Below are 18269 nucleotides of genomic sequence, written 5' to 3' on the forward strand. Positions count from 1 at the left end.
CGGCCTAATCCGGCCTAGTCCCGGCCTAGTCCCGGCATAATCCCGGCCTGATTCCGGTATAATCCCGGCCTAATCCGGCCTAATCCGGCCTAGTCCCGGCATAATCCCGGCATAATACGGCCTAATCCGGCCTAGTCCCGGCCTAATCCGGCCTAATCCGGCCTAGTCCCGGCATAATCCCGGCCTGATCCCGGCATAATCCCGGCATAATCCCGGCCTAATCCGGCCTAATCCGGCCTAGTCCCGGCATAATCCCGGCCTGATCCGGCCTAATCCCAGCCTAATCCGGCCTAATCCGGCCTAATCCCGGCCTAATCCGGCCTAGTCCCGGCATAATCCCGGCCTAATCCGGCCTAATCCCGGCCTGATCCCGGAATAATCCCGGCCTGATCCCGTCCTAATTCCTTCATAATCCCGGCCTAGTCCCGGCCTAATCTGGCATAATCCAGGCCTAATCCCGGCCTGATCCCGGCCTGATCCCAGCCTAATCCTGGCCTAATCCCGGCCTGATTCCGGCCTGATTCCGGCCTGATCCCGGCATAATCCCAGCCTGTTCCCATCCCAAACCCCAGTCCCAGCCCAAATCCCACCCCATCCCATCCCCAATCCCACTTTAATCCAACCCCCAATCCCACCCTAATCCAACCCCAAATCCTACCCCAATCCTACCCCAATCCTACCCCAAATCCCGATCCCATGCCCATTCCATACCCCCAATCCCAATCCCACCCCAATCCCATCCCCACCCCCCCCAATCCCATCTGCAACCCCTTCCCACCCCAGTCCGACCCCAAATCCAATCCCAATCCCACCCCAAATCCCAACTAAATCCCAATCCCGCCCCAAATCCCAACCAATCTCAGTCCCACCCCAAATCCCTTCCCATCCCAACACAAACCCATCCTAATCCCACCCCAATGCCATCCCAAATCTCACCCCAATCCCATCCGCAACCCCTCCCCACCCCAGTCTAACCCCAAATCCAATCCCAACCCCAATCCCACCCCAAATCCTACCCAATCCCAATCCAACCCCAATCCCACCCCAATCCCCCCTCAAATCCCCCCCAAATCCTCCCCAATCCTACCCCAATCCCCCCCCAAATCCCCCCCAATCCCAATCCCACCCCAATCCCATCCCAATCCCCCACAATCCCAATCCCCCCCAAATCCCACCCCAATCCCATCCCCATCCCCCTCAATCCCACCCCAAAACCCACACAATCCCAATTCCACCCCACCCCAATCCCACCCCAATCCCATCCCAATCCCATCCCAATCCCCCTCAATCCCACCCCAATCCCCCCCAATCCCAATCCCACCCCAATCCCCCCCAACCCCCCCCAATCCCACCCCAAATCCCACCCCATTCCCCCCCCAATCTCCCCCAATCCCCCCAAAACCCCCCAATCCCACCCCAATCCCACCCCAAATCCCCCCCAACCCCCCTTAATCCCCCTCCCCGACCCCCCCTGACCCCCCCCCTTTTCCCCGCAGACCTCGACGAGTGCTCGGAGGCCGCCCTGTGCCGGGGGGGGCGCTGCCTCAACACCCCCGGCTCCTTCCGCTGCCTCTGCCCCCCCGGCTCTGTCCCGGCGCAGGGACCCCCCCGCTGCGTCCCCGCGCGCCCCCCGGCCTGAGCCCCCCCCTCCCCATCCCGGGGGGGGGGGCCCTGTATTTATTGTCTGTATATATCGGAGCTGGGGGGGGGGGGGATGGAGAGACACTGGGGGGCACCGTCCGGCATCCCCCCCCCGCCCGCTGTGGGGTGAGGTGGGGGGGGGGCTCCTGGGGGTGCCCATGGGGGTGCCCGGCCCCCCGCTCCCTCCCCCCCCGTCCATGTGAGCCCCCCCTCACTTCCCCCCCAATTTTTACAGAATAAAGGTTTTCTATAAAATGAGCTGGGGGGGGGGGAGTTCTTTCATCCTAATAGGGTCGGGTGGGGGGGGGGCTGTGGTGTCACAGGGACTGGGACCCCAAATGGGACCCCCCCCTCATGAGTCTGGACCCCTCTACTTGGGACTGGGACCCCTCTATGGGTTTGGGACCCCCCCCAGTGGGACTGGGACCCCCCCCATGTATCTGCTCCCCCCCTCAATGTGTCTGCCCCCCCCAATGGGACTGGGAGCCCCCCATGTGTCTGGGACCCCTCCATGGGTTTGGGGACCCCCCCCAATGGGATCAGGATCCCCACCCCAATGGTGCTGTGACCCCCCCCCCCATGGGTCTGTGACCCCCCAATGGGACCGGGAACCCCCCTATTGGACCTGGGACCCCCCCCATGTGTCTGGGACCCCCCCCATGTGTCTGGGACCCCCCCCCCCATGCATCTGGGACCCCCAACCCCCCCCAGTGACCACAGCGAGCCCGTCGCGCTTCGAGCCCCCCGTTTATTGCCCCCCCTCGTCCAGCAGCCCCCCGTCCTCCTCGGGGGGGTCCGGGGGGGGGCGCAGCGCGGCGCTGACCCCGTGCAGCTCCAGCAGCTGCTGGAAGGCCGCCAGCAGCAGCAGCGCCGCCGTCACCCCCAGCAGCAGGTAGGCTGGGGGGGGGGGACACAGCGGTCAGAGACCCCCACCCCCCCGTGGAGACCCCCACCCCATGGAGAGATCCCCATGGAGACCCCCCCCCAATGAAGACCCAATCCGCCATGGTGACCCCATCCATGAAGACCCCGCCACCATGAAGACCCCACCCCAATGGAGACCCAACCACCATGGAGACCCCAACCATGAAGACCCCAACCACCATAAAGACACCACCAGAAAGACCCCACCCCAATGGAGACCCCAACCACGGAGACCCCAACCATGGAGAACCCAACCACCATAGAGACCCCAACCATGAAGTCCCCCAACCACGAAGACCCCAACCACGAAGACCCCAACCATGAAGACCCCACCCCAATGGAGACCGCGCCCCAGTGGAGACCCAACCACCATGGAGACCCCAACCATGGAGACCCAACCACCATAAAGACACCACCCCAATGGAGACCCCAACCACGAAGACCCCAACCACGAAGATCCCAACCATGAAGACCCCAACCATCTAAACCCCAACCATGGAGACCCCAACCATGAAGACCCCAACCATGAAGACCCCAACCATGAAGACCCCAACCACCATGGAGAACCCAACCATGAAGACCCCCAACCACGAAGATCCAACCACCATGAAGACCCCAACCATGAGGACCCCAACCACCTAAACCCCAACCATGGAGACACCAACCATGAAGACCCCAACCATGAAGACCCCACCACCATAAAGACCCCACCCCAATGAAGACCCCCCCCACCAAGAAGACCCCAACCACATAGCCCCAACCCCCACATAACCCCAACCCCAGATCCCCAAACCCCAACGCCCCCCACCCCAACACCCCCCCCTAACCCCCCGCCCCCGCTCACCGGCCAAGGCCACCCGGTAGAGGTGGCGCGGGGGCTGCCCCTCCGGTGCCCCCGCCGCGTCCCCCAGCCCCACGGTGGTGACGGCCATGCCGCAGAAGAAGACGGCGTCCAAGAAGCTCCCGGAGCCCCCCAGGGCCCACAGGGCGGCGGCAGGCAGCAGCACGAAGCCCCCCGCCACCGCCCCCGCCAGCAGCCCCAAATGGAGCCCGGCGGCCCCCCGGGGGCTCCAACCCCACCGCGTCCTCAGGTAGCGCCGGGGCCACCGGGTGACCGGCACCGAAAGCCACCGGGCCACCACCGCCAACGTCAACACCGTGAAGGGGACGCCCAGCGCCGCGTAGGCCAAGCAGAAGGCTTTGCCCCCCGGGGACAGGGGGGCCACGGGGCCGTAGCCTGGGGGGGGGGGGAAAATTTAGGGGGGGGACCCCCCCCGGTAAGTGAAAGGGGAGGGGGGACCCCTGGGGGTGGTGGGGGGAGGTTGGGGGCTTGGTGGTGATGGGGGTCCTGGGCGAACTGGGGGGCTCTGTGGGCTGGGGGGGTCCTGGTGGGGCTGGGGGGGGGCCTGGGGGTCCCAGTGCTAAAGGGGGTCCCAAAACCCATGGGGGTCCTGAGGTTCTCAGGGGGCTCGGTGCCTATGGGGGGCCATGGAGGGTCCTGGTGCCCACGGGGGTCCTGGTGTTCATGGGGGTCCCGGTGTTCTTGGGGGGGTCCCGGGGGGGCCTGGTGCTCAGAGGCGTCCTGGGGGAATTGGTGCTCATGGGGGTCCTGGGGTTCATGGGGGTCCCGGGGGTCTCAATGCCCTTGGGGGGGTCCTGGTGCCCATGGGGTTCTTTAGGAGGGTCCCAATTCGGAGGGGGGGTCCCGATTTGGGGGCGGGGGGGCTCCTTACCCACAGTGGTGAGCAGGGTGGTGGAGAAGAAGAAGGCGGAGGCCAGGTCCCACCGCGGGGTCCTGGAGGCGTTGAGGGTCCCGGGGGGGGTCCCGAGGGTCCGCGCCCCCCCCTCCAGCACCCAGAGCCCCAGGGTGCCCAGCAGCAGCAGCCCCCCCTGGGCCACCGTGTGGCCTTGGGGACGTGGTGGCCATGGGGACATGGTGGATATGGGGACATGGTCATCCTGGGGACATGGTGGCCACGGAGACATGGTGGCCATGGGGATGTGGTGGCCATGGGGACATGGTGGCCTTGGGGACAAGATGGCCGCCGTGGCCAGGAAATGGCCACGACACCTCAGGGACAGCCATAGGGCCACCACGGCCACCGTGTGGCCTTGGGGATGTGGTGGCCACGGAGATGTGGTGGCAACAGGGATGTGGTGGATCTGGGGACATGGTGGTCTTGGGGAAGTGGTAGCCCTGGGGACGTGGTGGCCTTGGGGACAAGATGGCCGCCGTGGCCAGGAAATGGCCACGACACCTCAGGGACAGCCCTAGGGCCACCATGGCCACCGTGCGGCCTTGGGGACGTGGTGGCCTTGGGGATAAGATGGCGCTGGGGACATGGTGGATATGGGGCCGTGGGGGCTATGGGGCCATGGGGGCTATGGGGACGTGGTGGCCCTGGGGACATGGTGGCCTTGGTGACGTCATGGCTTTGGTTGCCATCATGGCTTTGGTGACGTGGTGGCCTTGGTGACGTCATCACCTTGGTGGCACGGTGGCCTTGCTGACATCACACCCTTGCTGACGTCACGGCCCCGCGCGCCCGTCCCCATGGCAACCGCCACTTCCGGCCCCGCCCCGCCGCTCCGCCAACAGCTTCCTCCCGCGCTCCTCACGTGACCGGAAGCGGAAGCGCCATGGAGCCCCCGGGAGCGGCGGCGGGGCTCGGTGCGGACTCCCCGGCGCCCCCCCCCTCCCCCGACCCCCCCCCGACCCCCCCTGACCCCCCCTCTCCTCTCCCCGCAGCCCCCAAGCGCCGCGGCCCGGGCCCGGCCCCTCCGCGGATGGCGGAGCCGCGGCCGCTCTTCGACGACACCAGCGGCGGGGCCGCCCCCCCCCCCCACGGCCCGGCCCGGGCCTACGGGGCCCCCCCGGCGGCCCCCCCGGCGTCCTCCGCATCCCGCCTGCCCCCCCCCGCCGCCGCCTTCCTGGCCGAGCCCGTGTCCAGCCTGGCCGCCGCCTACGGCAGCAGCTTGGCCAGCCAGGGCCGGGACATCGTGGACCGGAACGTGAGGAGCGGGATAAGGGGGGGTGGGGGGAGAATTGGGGGGGGTGGGGGGGGGCGGCGGGGGGCTGTGGGGGGCTATAGGGGGCTGCGGGGGGCTACAGGGGGCTATATGGGGCTAGGGGGGCTATAGGGGGCTCTAGGGTGCTATGGGGGGCTATTGGGGGCTACGGGGGGCTATGGGTGGCTACGGGGGGCTGTACTCGGCTCTGGTGAGGCCGCACCTCGAGTACTGTGTTCAGTTTTGGGTCCCTCGCTACAAGAAGGACATGGAGGTGCTTGAGCAGGTCCAGAGAAGGGCGACGAAGCTGGTGAGGGGCCTGGAGAACAAGTCCTACGAGGAGCGGCTGAGGGAGCTGGGCTTGTTCAGCCTGGAGAAGAGGAGGCTCAGGGGCGACCTTATCGCTCTCTACAGATACCTTAAAGGAGGCTGTAGTGAGGTGGGGGTTGGCCTGTTCTCCCACGTGCCTGATGACAGGATGAGGAGGAATGGGCTAAAGTTGCGCCAGGGGAGTTTTAGGTTGGATCTTAGGAAGAACTTCTTTACCGAAAGGGTTGTTAGGCACTGGAACAGGCTGCCCAGGGAAGTGGTGGAGTCACCATCCCTGGAAGTCTTTAAAAGACGTTTAGATGTAGAGCTTAGGGATATGGTTTAGTGGGGACTGTTGGCGTTAGGTCAGAGGTTGGACTCAATGATCTTGAGGTCTCTTCCAACCTAGAAATTCTGTGATTCTGTGATTCTGTGACTTATTGGCTCAGCTCTGGTCAGCAGAGGGGCCCTTAGCAAACATGGGGCAGCTTCCAGATCCTTCTCACAAAAGCCACTCCTATGGCCCCGTGCTACCAAAACCTTGCCAGGTAAAACCACTACAGGGAGGCGCATCTCATCTGGTGGTAGCAGGCCAGTGTCACATAGACCCTCCCATGATCAGCAAGCCCAAAGTTCTACCAGTTGCACCAGTCCCGAAGCTACGTGTTAATGTGATGAGTCTGCTTGTCAGCTGTTGAGGGATTTCTTGAAACAGCAAAAATCCCATGGCTTGCTGTAGCTGAGCAAACCAAGCTACCAGGGCAACTATGAGAAGTTCCCATGACAGTGTTCCCACATCGCCCAATTGAGGAACTCAGAAAAATATTGTTACCAGTAGCTGGCTTCAAGGACAAGGTCTATGTGACTGCTAATCACAAGGAGGTTGTTTTCTTGCAAGTGGGGTTGTTTTCTTGCAGTTGTTTGTCTGAGTGCTTTTGACCAATAACCTTGTGTGAAACACTGTCCACCCCTGTTAAGTTCTCTATAAAAGTTAGGCTATTCGGGCAATAAAATGGAGCATGATCTGACTCTACTGGTGTCTGTCGTGCTTTCGGCCGTGCTTCCTGCAACAGTCAGCATCGATCCCCCCTATCGGAAGGACAGAGGCAAACACAACCTGTGCCCCTGATCCTTTAAGTAGTCGCCCCAAAGCCCTAAAGCCCCTTTTTTTACTAGGCATTAGTAACAAAAACTTGAACAAGGTGGAGATAAATTAACTTGGCTACAGCATTAAAGATGAGCTTTGCGCAGTGGTCAATTGCTGGCTGGCTTGAGGCGCGTGGCTGAGGGTCTCTAATGAATTGTATGACTGATTCGGGCGCGTGGACAGCGCATGTGGTTACGGGGAAAGTATATGTAGCAGAGAAAAATGGCAATAAAGGCCTTCTGCTCAAGAGGCATCGGGAGACCGTGTCTTTCATCCCTTCAGGTCTGCCCCCTTCCAACTCAGGATATTGTATGATTCCAAGTGTGGAACCCAGCATTTGGCCTTGAATGCCACGCAGCTGGATGCGGCCCGTTGATCCAGCCTGTCCAGATCCCCTTGCCCAGCTTGGTGTCGCCCACGAACTTACAGCGCCCGGTGGGGCCCATCCAGCCCAGGCACGTGTCACATGGGACCCTTGGTGACCTCCCTTGGTGACACCCCAGGGGTCCGCCTTATATGACTGCAGCTGTGGCTCGGACCCTCAGCGTCGGTGCACGGCAGTGACGGACAGGGCAGGAGCACTGGGCCTTCGAGGAGTCCCCGAGCATAGCCCACGCCTGCCCGAAGGAGCCTCCGTTTTCTATTTGAGAACTCTCCCACTCCAGAGGCTCCTTCTGAATCTGATGAGGAGGGAGGCATGCCCCCCAGGCAGCCCAGGCTGGCCTGGCAGGAGACCTGGTCTTCTGAGGGCAGCAACCGGCCAGCAGAGGACAGCTTGCTGGCAGAGGACAGCACCCCGGTAGAGGACATTTTGCCGGCAGAGGACAGAAGCCCAGCAGAGGACAGCTTGCTGTCAAAGGGCAGCAGCCCGGTAGAGGACAGCAGCCTGGCAGAGGACAGGAGACCAGCAGAGGACAGCTTAGTGGTAGAGAACAGAGGTTTGACAGAGGACAGCAAGAAGGAGTTGCAGTTGCTGGATCCCAGTGAGTCGTGAGTCCTTTCTGTACCCCTCCCTGCCACTGTAGGGGTGGACAAAAACACCACCTGAACTCCCACTCCATCCACTACCCGTCCCAGTCCCCTAAAGTCCCGCTCGATAGTCTTCAGGCTTCTATCTTCAGTATTATCACTGCCGGCCTGGACTATCAAAAGACGATAGTAATCAGAGGGGAAAACCAGGTTGGGAAGCTTTCTGGCAACGTCCATGACCCTAGCCCCAGGGAGGCAGCAGACTTCCCTACGGGTAGGGTCAGGCTAACAAATAGGGCCCTCTGTTCCCCTCACAAGGAAGTTGCCTTCTCAGGGGAACACAGGGAACTTCTCAGGGTCCTTGGTGGCCTCCAAGTTAGCTCAGCGTCATGGCACCGAGTCACTGTGAAGGAGCTGCTGGAATAACGAGACAACAACCTAGTTCTATTAAATATATATTGCTCTTTTGAGGACTGCTGCGGGGCTAGCGGCAACACGGCAGTGGAAATCTCCGTCCTGACGTTGCCTTATGCCTTGATGTCAGGATCAGGGTGGTTTGAACTGCCAGGGAACGGACCATGGGTTCCGGGTCTTTCTTTGAAGGCTGGAGGACTGCAAAAGAAAGAAGAGCAGAGATGAAAACCCACTCCTTGCAGAGATCCCCAGGCATCCCCTGCAGAGCATGCCAGCCCCTCTCGACTCTTCCCCAGGCCAGGAGGAGCAGGAGGGACAAAGGAATCCGTTGAAAGCTGCTGCTCAGCAATGTCCCAAATGCAGCCACCAGTCCTTCCCCACCTGCGCACCACAGGTCAAGTGGGGCACCTTCACAAGCTGGTTCCCTCACCACCTGCCTCCATCCCTTGGGAGGATTCACACACTCCAGGAATCTCCTGGACTCTTTCCTCTCGCTATTGTGCTTCCCCATGAGAGCAAGGGCTAGCAATCGTGACCCTGCTCCTAGCTGCTTGTAGGCTGTCTCATCTCCCTCTTCGTCCTGGTTGCGTGCTCTACAACAGGCTCCCACCTTCTGTCAGCCTTACTGCCCTTTCCCCTGACTCTTCCTCAGGGACACTCAACCCTTTCAGCGGCACTGCCCAGCTCCAGGCTGGGAGGCCATTCCCTGACACCACAGGCTACCCCGTCTCCTCTCCCTCGTTCCTATGGCTGCATTGCTCCTCCGCCCCGAAGCATTTCCCTGGAGCAGGGCAAGGCACGGGGGCCTCTGCCGCTGTCCCCCCAGCCCTAGCACACCCCCCACTGCCCTCACTCACCTCTGAGGATTTCCTCCAGCTTCTCCTCGCTCTGGTCGTTGCAGTAGCGCGCAGCAAGACCTAGACACAGAGACCCCATCAGAGCCCCGCTCCCCAGCACGCTCCCAGCAGCGCAGCCCCTGGCCTGGCCAGCCAGGCTGTGCCCCCTCCTGCACCCTGGAGCAAGGGCCCAGTCGGGGGGCTCTGGGGGCAACAGGGCAGTGCCTGGGGCTGCCAAAGGCTGCCCCAAGAGGGACCCAGGGGCTGGGCTCACCAATGAATCTGACGGCCTCAAGTCGCAAGTTGGTCTGAGTGGCCTTCAGGTAGGGCTGGCTCTGCTGCAGGTATTCTTCTACTCTGCCTCTGTCCTGCTGCAGCTGGAGAGAGAGAGAACGCAGGGTCACAGGGCTTGCACACCCTCTCCAGGGTCTCCTCCATCATCCTGGGGGCAGGGAGGGCAGAGGGGCCTGCAGAAGAGCCCCCTGGGGCTCTGTGCTGGCAGGAAGGGAGCGAGGATGCGGCTGCAGGCAGCGGGCTCTGGCCGGGCGCGTTTGCCCAGCAGGGGCAAACCAAGTTGGGTCCTTACCAAGCACTCCCCGATCCTCCACATCTGTTCTGTCTGGGCCAAGCGCTTCAGCTCCTTGCGTCGCAGAAACTCTGCAGCCACGGCGAGAGCTTCCCCAGAGGCCTGCGGAGCAGCAGAGGTTGGGAGGTAGCAGCACAGCCTTGGGAAGGAGACCCTCTGTCCCCTCCTCTTGGCAGGGCTGCGAGCCTTTCCCAGCGCGTTATGGGAGGCTGTGGTGGGGGGCAGCGTGCACTGGGTTCAGTGGCCAAGGCAAGGCCACGGGACAGCCACCATCGGAGGCAGCTCATGCTGCCGGCCAGAGATCCCCCAGAGCAACCCTGTGGCATCAGCACACCCTTGCCCACATAACTGCTCAGCTCTGAGATCTGTACCTTTGCTACGCTCTCACTCTGGTCTCTCATGTGAAAGTAGAGTGGGAGAAGGCTCCTGTGCACTGTTCTCTCCATGTTCTTCGTCCTTTGCCGCAGCACAGCCTCCACCACGGCTTGGAAGAGGCAGATGGAGTGCTCCCGCACCTGGCTGGACGCCTGGCAGGGAGGAGGACAGGAGGAATTTCAGCATTAGCGTGGCCGATGTGAAGGGAGCTCCCAGCACTGTGAGATGCTTCAGTGCTGGATCCTTCCCAGAGGAGCTGCTCAGGGGCAGCTGCAAGGCCTGGTGCCCGTGAAGGGCAACGCAATCGGTTGCCATCGCAGGCTGCCCGCCAGCCACCCCACTTTCGCCACCAGCCGCACCAGCCATGCCCAAGCAGAGCTCCCCAGCGCCTGGGCTGACGAGGAGACTGGGAAGGCCCTGCCTGAGTGCTGCCCACAGGGCCGGGCTGAAGGGCAGCCCTCGTTACAGGGGGCCCAGCTGAGGGCTCGGGCTCCCGCAGCACACTTACGTGGTCAAAGAATGGCAGGAGCTTCTCAGCCAGCTTCAGAGCCAGGCCACTGGCCTTCCACCTCTCCACATGAGGCATCACGTTTCTCAGCACAGGCAGGGCCTTCAGCACCACATATGTGTTGGTGTCCTGCAGGGCCTCCACAATGTATGGCAGCAAGACCTGAATTTCCCTTGCCTGTAGGAAAGACACCATTTCCCTTCCGTGAGGCAGTGAGAGACCACCCTGGGCAAAGGGCTCTGGTTCCTGAGCACCAGCCTCCTGCCTTGCTTCCTGGCAGCGGGGAGGGACGGGAGGGCAGAAGAGCAAAGCCCCAGGCTGCCAACATGGCTTTGCTTGACGATGGCCCGCTCACCTTCACAGGGCTCTCTGACACGGTGCAGAGCCCTTTCAGAACCAAAAAGAGCATCATTGGGCTTGGGTGCCTCAGGTAGCTCAGGAGGTGCACCGGGTTACCAAACTCATAGCTGTCATTCTGGGCCAGCATCTGCAAGAAAGAGCAGTGAGAGCCTGGCAGGGCCTGCAGGGCTCCCTGCAGCCTCTTCTTCTCCCACCTTTGGGCAGGGATGGGGCAGCGCCAGCTGGCACCAAAGAGGCACCAGGCGCGGGGAGCTACGGGGGCTTGCCGGCCCCAGGGACCATGTGTCCGTACGTCCTGCGGGAGCTGGCAGTTTGGGGGTAGATGGGCACAGGGCTGTGCCTGTGTGCCTGAAGGGGCACACGTAGCCCTGCTGGGAGCAAGGTTTCATCTGGGAACTCACAGCCAAGCGACGGATGCAGGTGTCTTCAGTGACTTCGGTGCACCAGTAGCGCAGCGGCAAGACTCGCATCATGAGTCTTAAAACATTCTCCAAGGTCTTCGGCATGGCCAGGATCACCTCCCACATGGCCAGGTCAGTGCTGCAAGCCCAGAATACTCCGTCAGTGAGGCTGCCTCAGCCGCAGGGCCACCATCTGGGCCAGCCCCAGAGGACCCAGGCTGTCCTGCAGCCCCTGTGACTTGGGGAGCACTGAGGGCCCAGCCTGGGCAGGCAGGAGGGGGCTGAGCTGGTGTTCCCTGGGGGCAGGGGGACTCTGGGCTGCCTTGGACAGCTGGGCTGCTGCAGCCCTGGCTGGCCCAGTAGGGCTGGAACACATTGGTGGGAAGGAGGGCTGTGCTCCTTGGGGATGTCCTGCTCTTTGCCATTGGTGTGGCAAGCAGAGAGTCTCCAGGTGCATCTCCCGACGCGGAACAAGCCCTCAAGGATGTTAAGGCCAGGACCTGTAATGTGGCGGAGAGAACTGCAGCAGGTTCTCGACTTCTTCCCTGGACATCATGTTGGTCATCTGGAGAAGCAGGGAGTCCAGGCACTGCCGCGCCGATGCCGTGTGGATGCTGCCCAGGTTTCTCCTGATGCACTCCAGGATCGTTGGCACCTTGTGGGACAAAGTGGGAATGGTGTTGCCAGCAGACCGCAGCCATTGCCACAGCTGCCACTCAAACTTTGGCGCCTTCCATTGCTCTCTGCTGGCTTCAGGTGGCTTCTGGAGCCCAAGAGACCCCGATGTGCGAGGGAGGCAGGGAGGGAGGCAGGGACGGAGAGAGGAACAACGCCTGGAAGAGCTCAAGGGCAGGGCCATGGCCACAGGCCACTTACATCTGTCAGCCAGTAGTCAGGGACCTCCAAGGCTGCGTCCAGCACGCTGCAGGCCCCCTGCTTGTCATGGATGCTGGAGTCTTGTAAAGCTTCAAGGGCTGTGAGGGTGATGTCCAGCCTCTCAGCAGGGAAGAGGTATCCTCCAAACCACTGTGGGAAGAAGGAGGAGCGAAGACATGCCTCACTGAGTGTCCCAAGGGTGCTGCTTAGCTGAGCAGCAAGGGCAGCTCTGGAGAGAGGGCCCTCGGGGGAAGGGGTGAGGATGGGGCATATGGGGCCAGAGTGCTGGCCCTGCAGGTAACCAGGGCTTGCTGGTGGCCAGGAGGGCTGGAGCTGCTGCCGGGACACAGGGGAGCAGCCTTCGCATAGCCCCAGCCTGGGGACAAGAGGAACCCTCTCAGCAGGGCGAGTGAGGCCGTGCCAGCCCCACCGGTTCTGGACCCCTTTGCTCACACGAGATGCCTGCTGATGCTGCGGACAAGATCCCCAGCAAGGCCAGAGCTCATTACCTTGGCAATTTCACACGGAGTTGATGTTGTAGGAAACGGGTATGCTGTGTCCTCCAAATTCTTGTGTCTCTCTGCATAATTTTTCATGCCGTTTGTCTGTGAGCTTTCTAAACAGGGGGCAACACCAAAGAGTCAGTAGGGAAGAGCATCTTTGCCAACAAGCTTGCCAAATGGTGAAAAGCACTTTCACTAGGAATGGCTGAGGAGGGAGGCTCAGACCCACGGCGAGGAGAGTGGTGGGCAGGGATGTAAAGCACAAGGTGAGGAGTGCTGGGAGCAAGAGGGACCTCAGGGATGATGCAGAAGGAGGAGAAGCAATGGCGTTGGGTGCCGTGGGGGTAGCAGCGTGTCACAGACCCCCTTCTGCTCGGGGTCAGGATGTGCAGGAAGCCCCCTGACACCTGCCTTTAAGACGGCAGGGAGCAAACAGTCAGGGAGCATTCTGGAGGGCGTCACCATCCCTGGTGATGCACGGCTGGCTCTGCTGTTCACTCCTCGGGGAAGATGCCGTTTGGGAAGTGCTCATCGATCGATGGCTTAGACTGGGGGACACCACAAAACAGCGTGGTAGGTGATCTGGGGAGGGTTGGGAAGGACAGCAGCAGAGAACTGCTCCTGGACGGCAGGTGAGCGTCTAGCTTCTGCGGAAAACGATAGCCAGAATGCTGCGGGAAGCTGCTGTGAGGAGCAGAGGAGGCCAGGGAACCTGGCAGAATTCCGTGGGCAGCCTCCACCAAGCACAAAAACAATCCTTCACAATACTCAGGGAGAACAGGCAGACAAACCAGCAGATGTCTGTGTGCAGATGGACATTGCCTACCACACCTTCTTACCTCTTCCTTTTCTGATGATTTTGTATATGTGAGAAAGAGTTTCTAAAGCTGTGAATCTGATGGAATCTTTGTCACCGGTGAAAATGAAGAGGATGCCCAGCAGCTTGCCCAGGATGGGGATGCGCAGGTTGAAATCTGTGGGCTCATCGTTGCCATAGTTTTCAAAGTTCCCTAAGATCTGTTTGAGGAAGGGAGGAGAGACAAAGGGCTTAGTGGAGGCAGAGCCAGCCCCTGAGAGAGCACGGCCTGGGGAGGGAAGAGCAGGGGCAAAGGAGGGACGAAGACCCTCAATTCACAGTGCTGAGGCACTCACGTGCGTTGAGGGTTGCCTCGCAGGCACCCTTGCATGGCAGGATGCTCTGGGATGCAGGAAAGGGTGGAAAATTCCTTGTGCCTTACCTTGATCACCAAATACCAGTGGATGAAAGTAATCAGCCTCTCAATCACATTCACAGCGCTCTCACGCACAGCTGAGTTTTTGGAGACAGCAAAGTCCAGCATCACCTGCGAGGAGAGAAGTTGCTGGGGGTTGACAGCGGTCTGCAAATGTGACCTGAGAGGATTCTTTGGAAATTCTTTGGAAATGCCAAACCTTCAACATATTCTGCATCTCTATGTTGAAACTGGCAATGGGACAGTTGAGTACGAAGCCCTCCAGCATGGTGTCCATGGCTTTCATAGTCTGCAGGGAGGACAGAAGAGCATCGAATTATTTCTGTGGCCCTCCTCACCCCCAGGAGCTGGCTCTGAGCCCCTCGGGAGTTCAGGGGTGGCTTTGGGGCTAAAAAGCCACTGCGTGCAGACCTCCTGCAGCACAAGATCAGGTCGGGGAAGGGGCGAGGCTGGGAAAGCAAATCTGGGCCCCGGCCCTGCACTGGTCTCTGGTTGTGTCAGCACGGGGAAGCAAGGCAGCAGCTCAGCAGGACTGGGGGTGCCGGTACCTCACCCAGCACATACCTCGGCGTAGAGCACTCCTGTCTCTGGCACATCTGACTCGGGAGGCAGAAAGAAGATGCTCTTGAAGCACACACGCAGGAGTCTCTTCTTTTTGCCATGCAGTGCTGTCGGCACGGTGTTGCTGAAGGAGAGAGAGAGAGGAGCCTGTTGGACGCAGTGCCTCGAGGCTTATGAAGGAGGACACGGACCTCCCTTGGCCAGGCATCCCTGGGAGGGACGGGCAGCCTCCCTGCCAGCTTCAGGGCCACCAGGACATTGCCACCAGGGGCTGGGCACGCACCTGAGGAGGGCGACAGTCTCCATGGCCTTCTGCCGGAATGCTGTGCGCAAGCTGTCCATGGGCTCCTTTTCCAGCAGCGCCTGCAGAGCACAAGCAGGATGAGACCTTGGAGCCGCCGGCACCCAGCAGCAGCAGAGCCAGCGCTGCCACAGCCCTCGCCTCCCAGGGGGCTGGTGCCGGGGGGCCTTGCCCCTTCCCCAGCCCGCTGCGCATCCTCTCACCATGATGTTCTCCACCAGGTTAGTTTGGCAGCAGAAGTCATGCAAGTTCATTGGCACACCCCTCTCTGTGACACATGTGCACAGATCGCAGATTTTGCTGAGGAACAGCATCTTCTGCTCCTCGTCGTCCTGGCAGCCACAAAGACACCAACAGAGCATTAGGGGGACACCCATGGCCAGCAGGACCAAAGCCTTGAGGGGTCTGGGGCTGTGTGGGACCCCTGGAGGGCAGCGCCAGGAGCACAGCTGTGATGCAAGCGGCTGCCATTACCTTTTCTGTGCCTCTGACATACGCCCTGATGAATTCCACGGCCTTGTCTCTGCACAGTTTCCATGCCTTACCTGGAAAGGAGGAAAGCAAAGAGTGCTGCAGCGAGGGGCTGAATGCAGGGGTGAGGAGAGGAAGGGCCCCAGCCCCAGAAGGCCGTGGGGAGGCCGCGGGGATGCCCAGAGGCTGCAGCAGCTCCGCTGGGAAGAGAGGCTGAGGGAGCTGGGCTTGTGGAGCCTGGAGAAGGCTGCGGGGGGACCTCGCTGCGGCCTCCCCGTGCCCAAAGGGGCCTCCAGGAAAGCTGGGGGGGGATCTTCATCATGGACTGCAGCGACAGGACAAGGAGTGACGGCCTTAACCTCAAAGAGGGCAGGTTTCTTTCGGACAGGCAGGGATTTCTCTCCTTCACGCCCAGGGCAGTGAGGCCTTGGCGCAGGCTGCGGTGCCCCCTCCCTGGCACTGCCCACGGCCAGGCTGGGTGGGCTTTGGGCAGCCTGGGCTGGGGGGAAGCATCGTGATCGCCGAGGTCCCCCCCAGCCCAAAGCGTCCTGGCATTCTGTGGTGCTGCGGAGGAAGCTCGGCCCCGTCAGCCCAAGCGCCGCTTTACCCAGGGAAGGAGTCCTGGAGTCAGGCAGGGGTCTCTGTGTCCCCAACCCTCCCCACCGCATCCCTAAGACTCACTGCGATCCAGCAGCTGCGACTCCCCTTCAGAAGCAGCCTCTGGAGAGGGAGAAACAAGGATAAACCGGCGTCTCCTCTGGGCGGGCGGTTGCGGCATTGTGGGACGTGGGCTATGCTCGGGGACTCCTCGAAGGCCCTGTGCTCCTGCCCTGTCCGTCACTGCCGTGCACCGACACTGAGGGTCCGAGCCACGGCTGCGCTCTTATAAGGCGGAGCCCTGGGGTGTCACCAAGTGACGTCACAATGGGTGCCACTGTGACACGCGCCTGGGCTGGGTGGGCACCCATTGTGACGTCACTTGGTGACACCCCAGGGTGCTGCCTGACGCGAGCGCAGCCGTCCTGCTTCCCAGGACGTGGCTGAACACCGCTCGTTGATGGGAAGTAGAGAATAATTTTTTTTCCCTCTCTCCGTGCTCCCGCGCGGACTGATTGTTTCTTTTGTTTCGTTTTTTTTTTTTTTCCTCCCCATTCCCTTTCCATTTAATTAAACCTTTCTCATCTCAAACCTCGAGTTCTCTGTGTTGTATTTTCTCCCCCTTCCTCTTTGAGGAGAGGGGGAGTGAGAGAGCGGTTGTGGTGGAGCTCGGCTGCCCACCTGAGTAAAACCACCACACTTTGTCCCAGCAGCTGCGGTGCCTTGTGAGGGGCTGGGGCTGGGGTGGCCGTGCCCAGAGCCCTGCAGCAGCCTGTGGAGGGCATTGCCCTGGGGCCAGCCCAGCCTGGGCTGCTGGGCTGGGCTGGGCTGGAGAGAGGGCAGGGTGGTGGGGAGAGGTGGGCAGGGGCCGGGCTGGGCTGGGCAGTGCCCGGCAGAGCACTTTGTTGACTTTGATGACTTTCACCTATTTCTTTGAGGACTGTAGACATCCGTCTCTGTTCACCACCTTGCTCTCATGCCAGCATTTCCATCATTTCACCAGTGTCTCATCAACCCTCCCCAGCTGCTCCTTCTCACACAAAGCCATGCTCTGATCACAGACGCTCTTTGGGTGACCTCTGGCAACGCAGCACAACACTCTGAGGGACAGTTCTTCCTCCTCGTGGCCAGCACCAACATTCCAAAGTGCACTTTGTGGCAGTTTTTTCTCTCCTACTCTTTTCTACTACAAAAGAAAGCTCCATCAGGGTGGAACCCCCTCCTAAAGTAGGCATCCCAATCCATCAGGCTCCTTGCGGCCTGTCAGCCAACCAGACAGAAGTCACCGCACCAGCATCTTCCAAGCCATGGGCCTGCTGCTGTCCAGTCATGGACTCAAGCAGAAGGGACAGGACAACCCATATGTGGGCCTTCTTTCTGCATGGGTCCTCCTGGGTATGTAGGCAGAGGGGATCCCACAGTCAGCATGCCAGCCAGGTGCCTTTTGCTGGCCTACCAGGGCCACTGGCAGATGTCAGCCGAAAAGTACCGATCCCAGCTCTAAGTCAAGGGTGACCTGCCACCTACAGACTGAAGTGACCTCTCAGTCCCTTTCTGTGACATGTTCCTGCTGCTGCCCTATCTTCTGCAGGGACAGAAGTGACCTTACAGTCACTGCCACAGTCACATTGCTCCTGCTGGTGCAGGACTTCCTGAGGCAGAGCTGAGCTCATCAGAGCATTCTCCCCTGTCTCCTCCTTGTGGCCCACAATCTGATGAGATCCATGGCCCCTCACATTCAGCTTTGAGTGCCATGACTGCAGAGCAACCTCATGGTTCCTGCCCTGTCCCAAGGGATGACGGGCCTAAACTTAAGGCTTAGTAGAGGGGCTGAAGGTGAGGAGGTTAATGCACAGGAACAGGGGTTTTGGGTGTTAGGTGTTCATGTATATGACTAGGGACTAGGGCCCACCTTACTGGGTTAAAGATTAAGCAAAGTTTGAATGGGAATGTTTTGGTATTCTTATGTGGGTATCAGGTCTGTGTTTAGGGTATGGACAAGCTTTGTGGTTTAGGGTTTTGTTTAGGTCTCTCAGGCAGTTTCCTAGGGTTAAAAAGAGCATTTTAATGCTAGTGTTAAGGTCAGGGATCAGAGTGATTAAGAGAGTAAAAACAAGGGGAAGGGGCTATGTGATGAATTTTGGCTTCAAGGGATGCGTTGAGGTCAGGCATTAGAGTAGTGGATTCCTGACAGTGTGTACAGTAGCATTTAGGTTTAAGGATTAATGTTGCTGGTTAAAATAGGACAA

The 18269-nt window shown here is 60.7% G+C and overlaps 3 protein-coding genes across 5 annotated transcripts in view; 1 reads left to right on the forward strand and 2 right to left on the reverse strand.

The window, feature by feature from the left end:
- Positions 1–18269, reverse strand: part of LOC113840937 (latent-transforming growth factor beta-binding protein 4-like) — a 187013-nt gene that overhangs the window by 106916 nt on the left and 61828 nt on the right. The gene's annotated exons all lie outside the window — the stretch shown is intronic.
- LOC113842281 (potassium channel subfamily K member 6-like) lies at positions 2371–4754 on the reverse strand. The gene is made up of 3 exons (XM_072029843.1): positions 4299–4754; positions 3410–3802; positions 2371–2538 (listed from the first exon to the last, which is right to left on the reverse strand). Exons 1-3 carry the CDS (start codon positions 4558–4560, stop codon positions 2390–2392), a joined length of 804 nt encoding a protein of 267 aa, XP_071885944.1. The 5' UTR covers positions 4561–4754; the 3' UTR covers positions 2371–2389.
- The window catches only part of LOC140000113 (protein YIF1B-like), a 52990-nt gene continuing 39608 nt past the window's right edge, over positions 4888–18269 (forward strand). Inside the window, exons 1-3 of one of the 3 annotated variants that reach the window (XM_072029858.1) lie at positions 4888–5236; positions 5315–5577; positions 14757–16152. In XM_072029858.1, the coding sequence (XP_071885959.1) occupies positions 5206–5236; positions 5315–5577; positions 14757–14828 (366 nt within the window). In that variant the 5' untranslated portion in view covers positions 4888–5205 and the 3' untranslated portion in view covers positions 14829–16152. Of the gene's footprint in view, positions 5237–5314; positions 5578–10302; positions 11528–14756; positions 16153–18269 lie in introns of those variants that run through there. The other 2 variants (XM_072029856.1, XM_072029857.1) reach the window with 2 other exon arrangements.

The sequence above is a fragment of the Anas platyrhynchos genome, chromosome 33 (genome assembly GCF_047663525.1).
Source record: "Anas platyrhynchos isolate ZD024472 breed Pekin duck chromosome 33, IASCAAS_PekinDuck_T2T, whole genome shotgun sequence".
In the NCBI taxonomy this organism is placed as follows: domain Eukaryota; kingdom Metazoa; phylum Chordata; class Aves; order Anseriformes; family Anatidae; genus Anas; species Anas platyrhynchos.

Excerpts from the sequence above, each read along its gene's own strand:
- LOC113842281 (XM_072029843.1), bottom strand. The coding sequence starts at position 4,560 with ATGGCCACCATGTCTCCGTGGCCACCATGTCCCCAGGATGACCATGTC. Across the intron at positions 3,803-4,298 it reads CACCCTGCTCACCACTGTGG|GCTACGGCCCCGTGGCCCCC; the intron begins GTAAGGAGCCCC and ends CCCCCCCCCCAG. Across the intron at positions 2,539-3,409 it reads CTACCGGGTGGCCTTGGCCG|CCTACCTGCTGCTGGGGGTG; the intron begins GTGAGCGGGGGC and ends CCCCCCCCCCAG.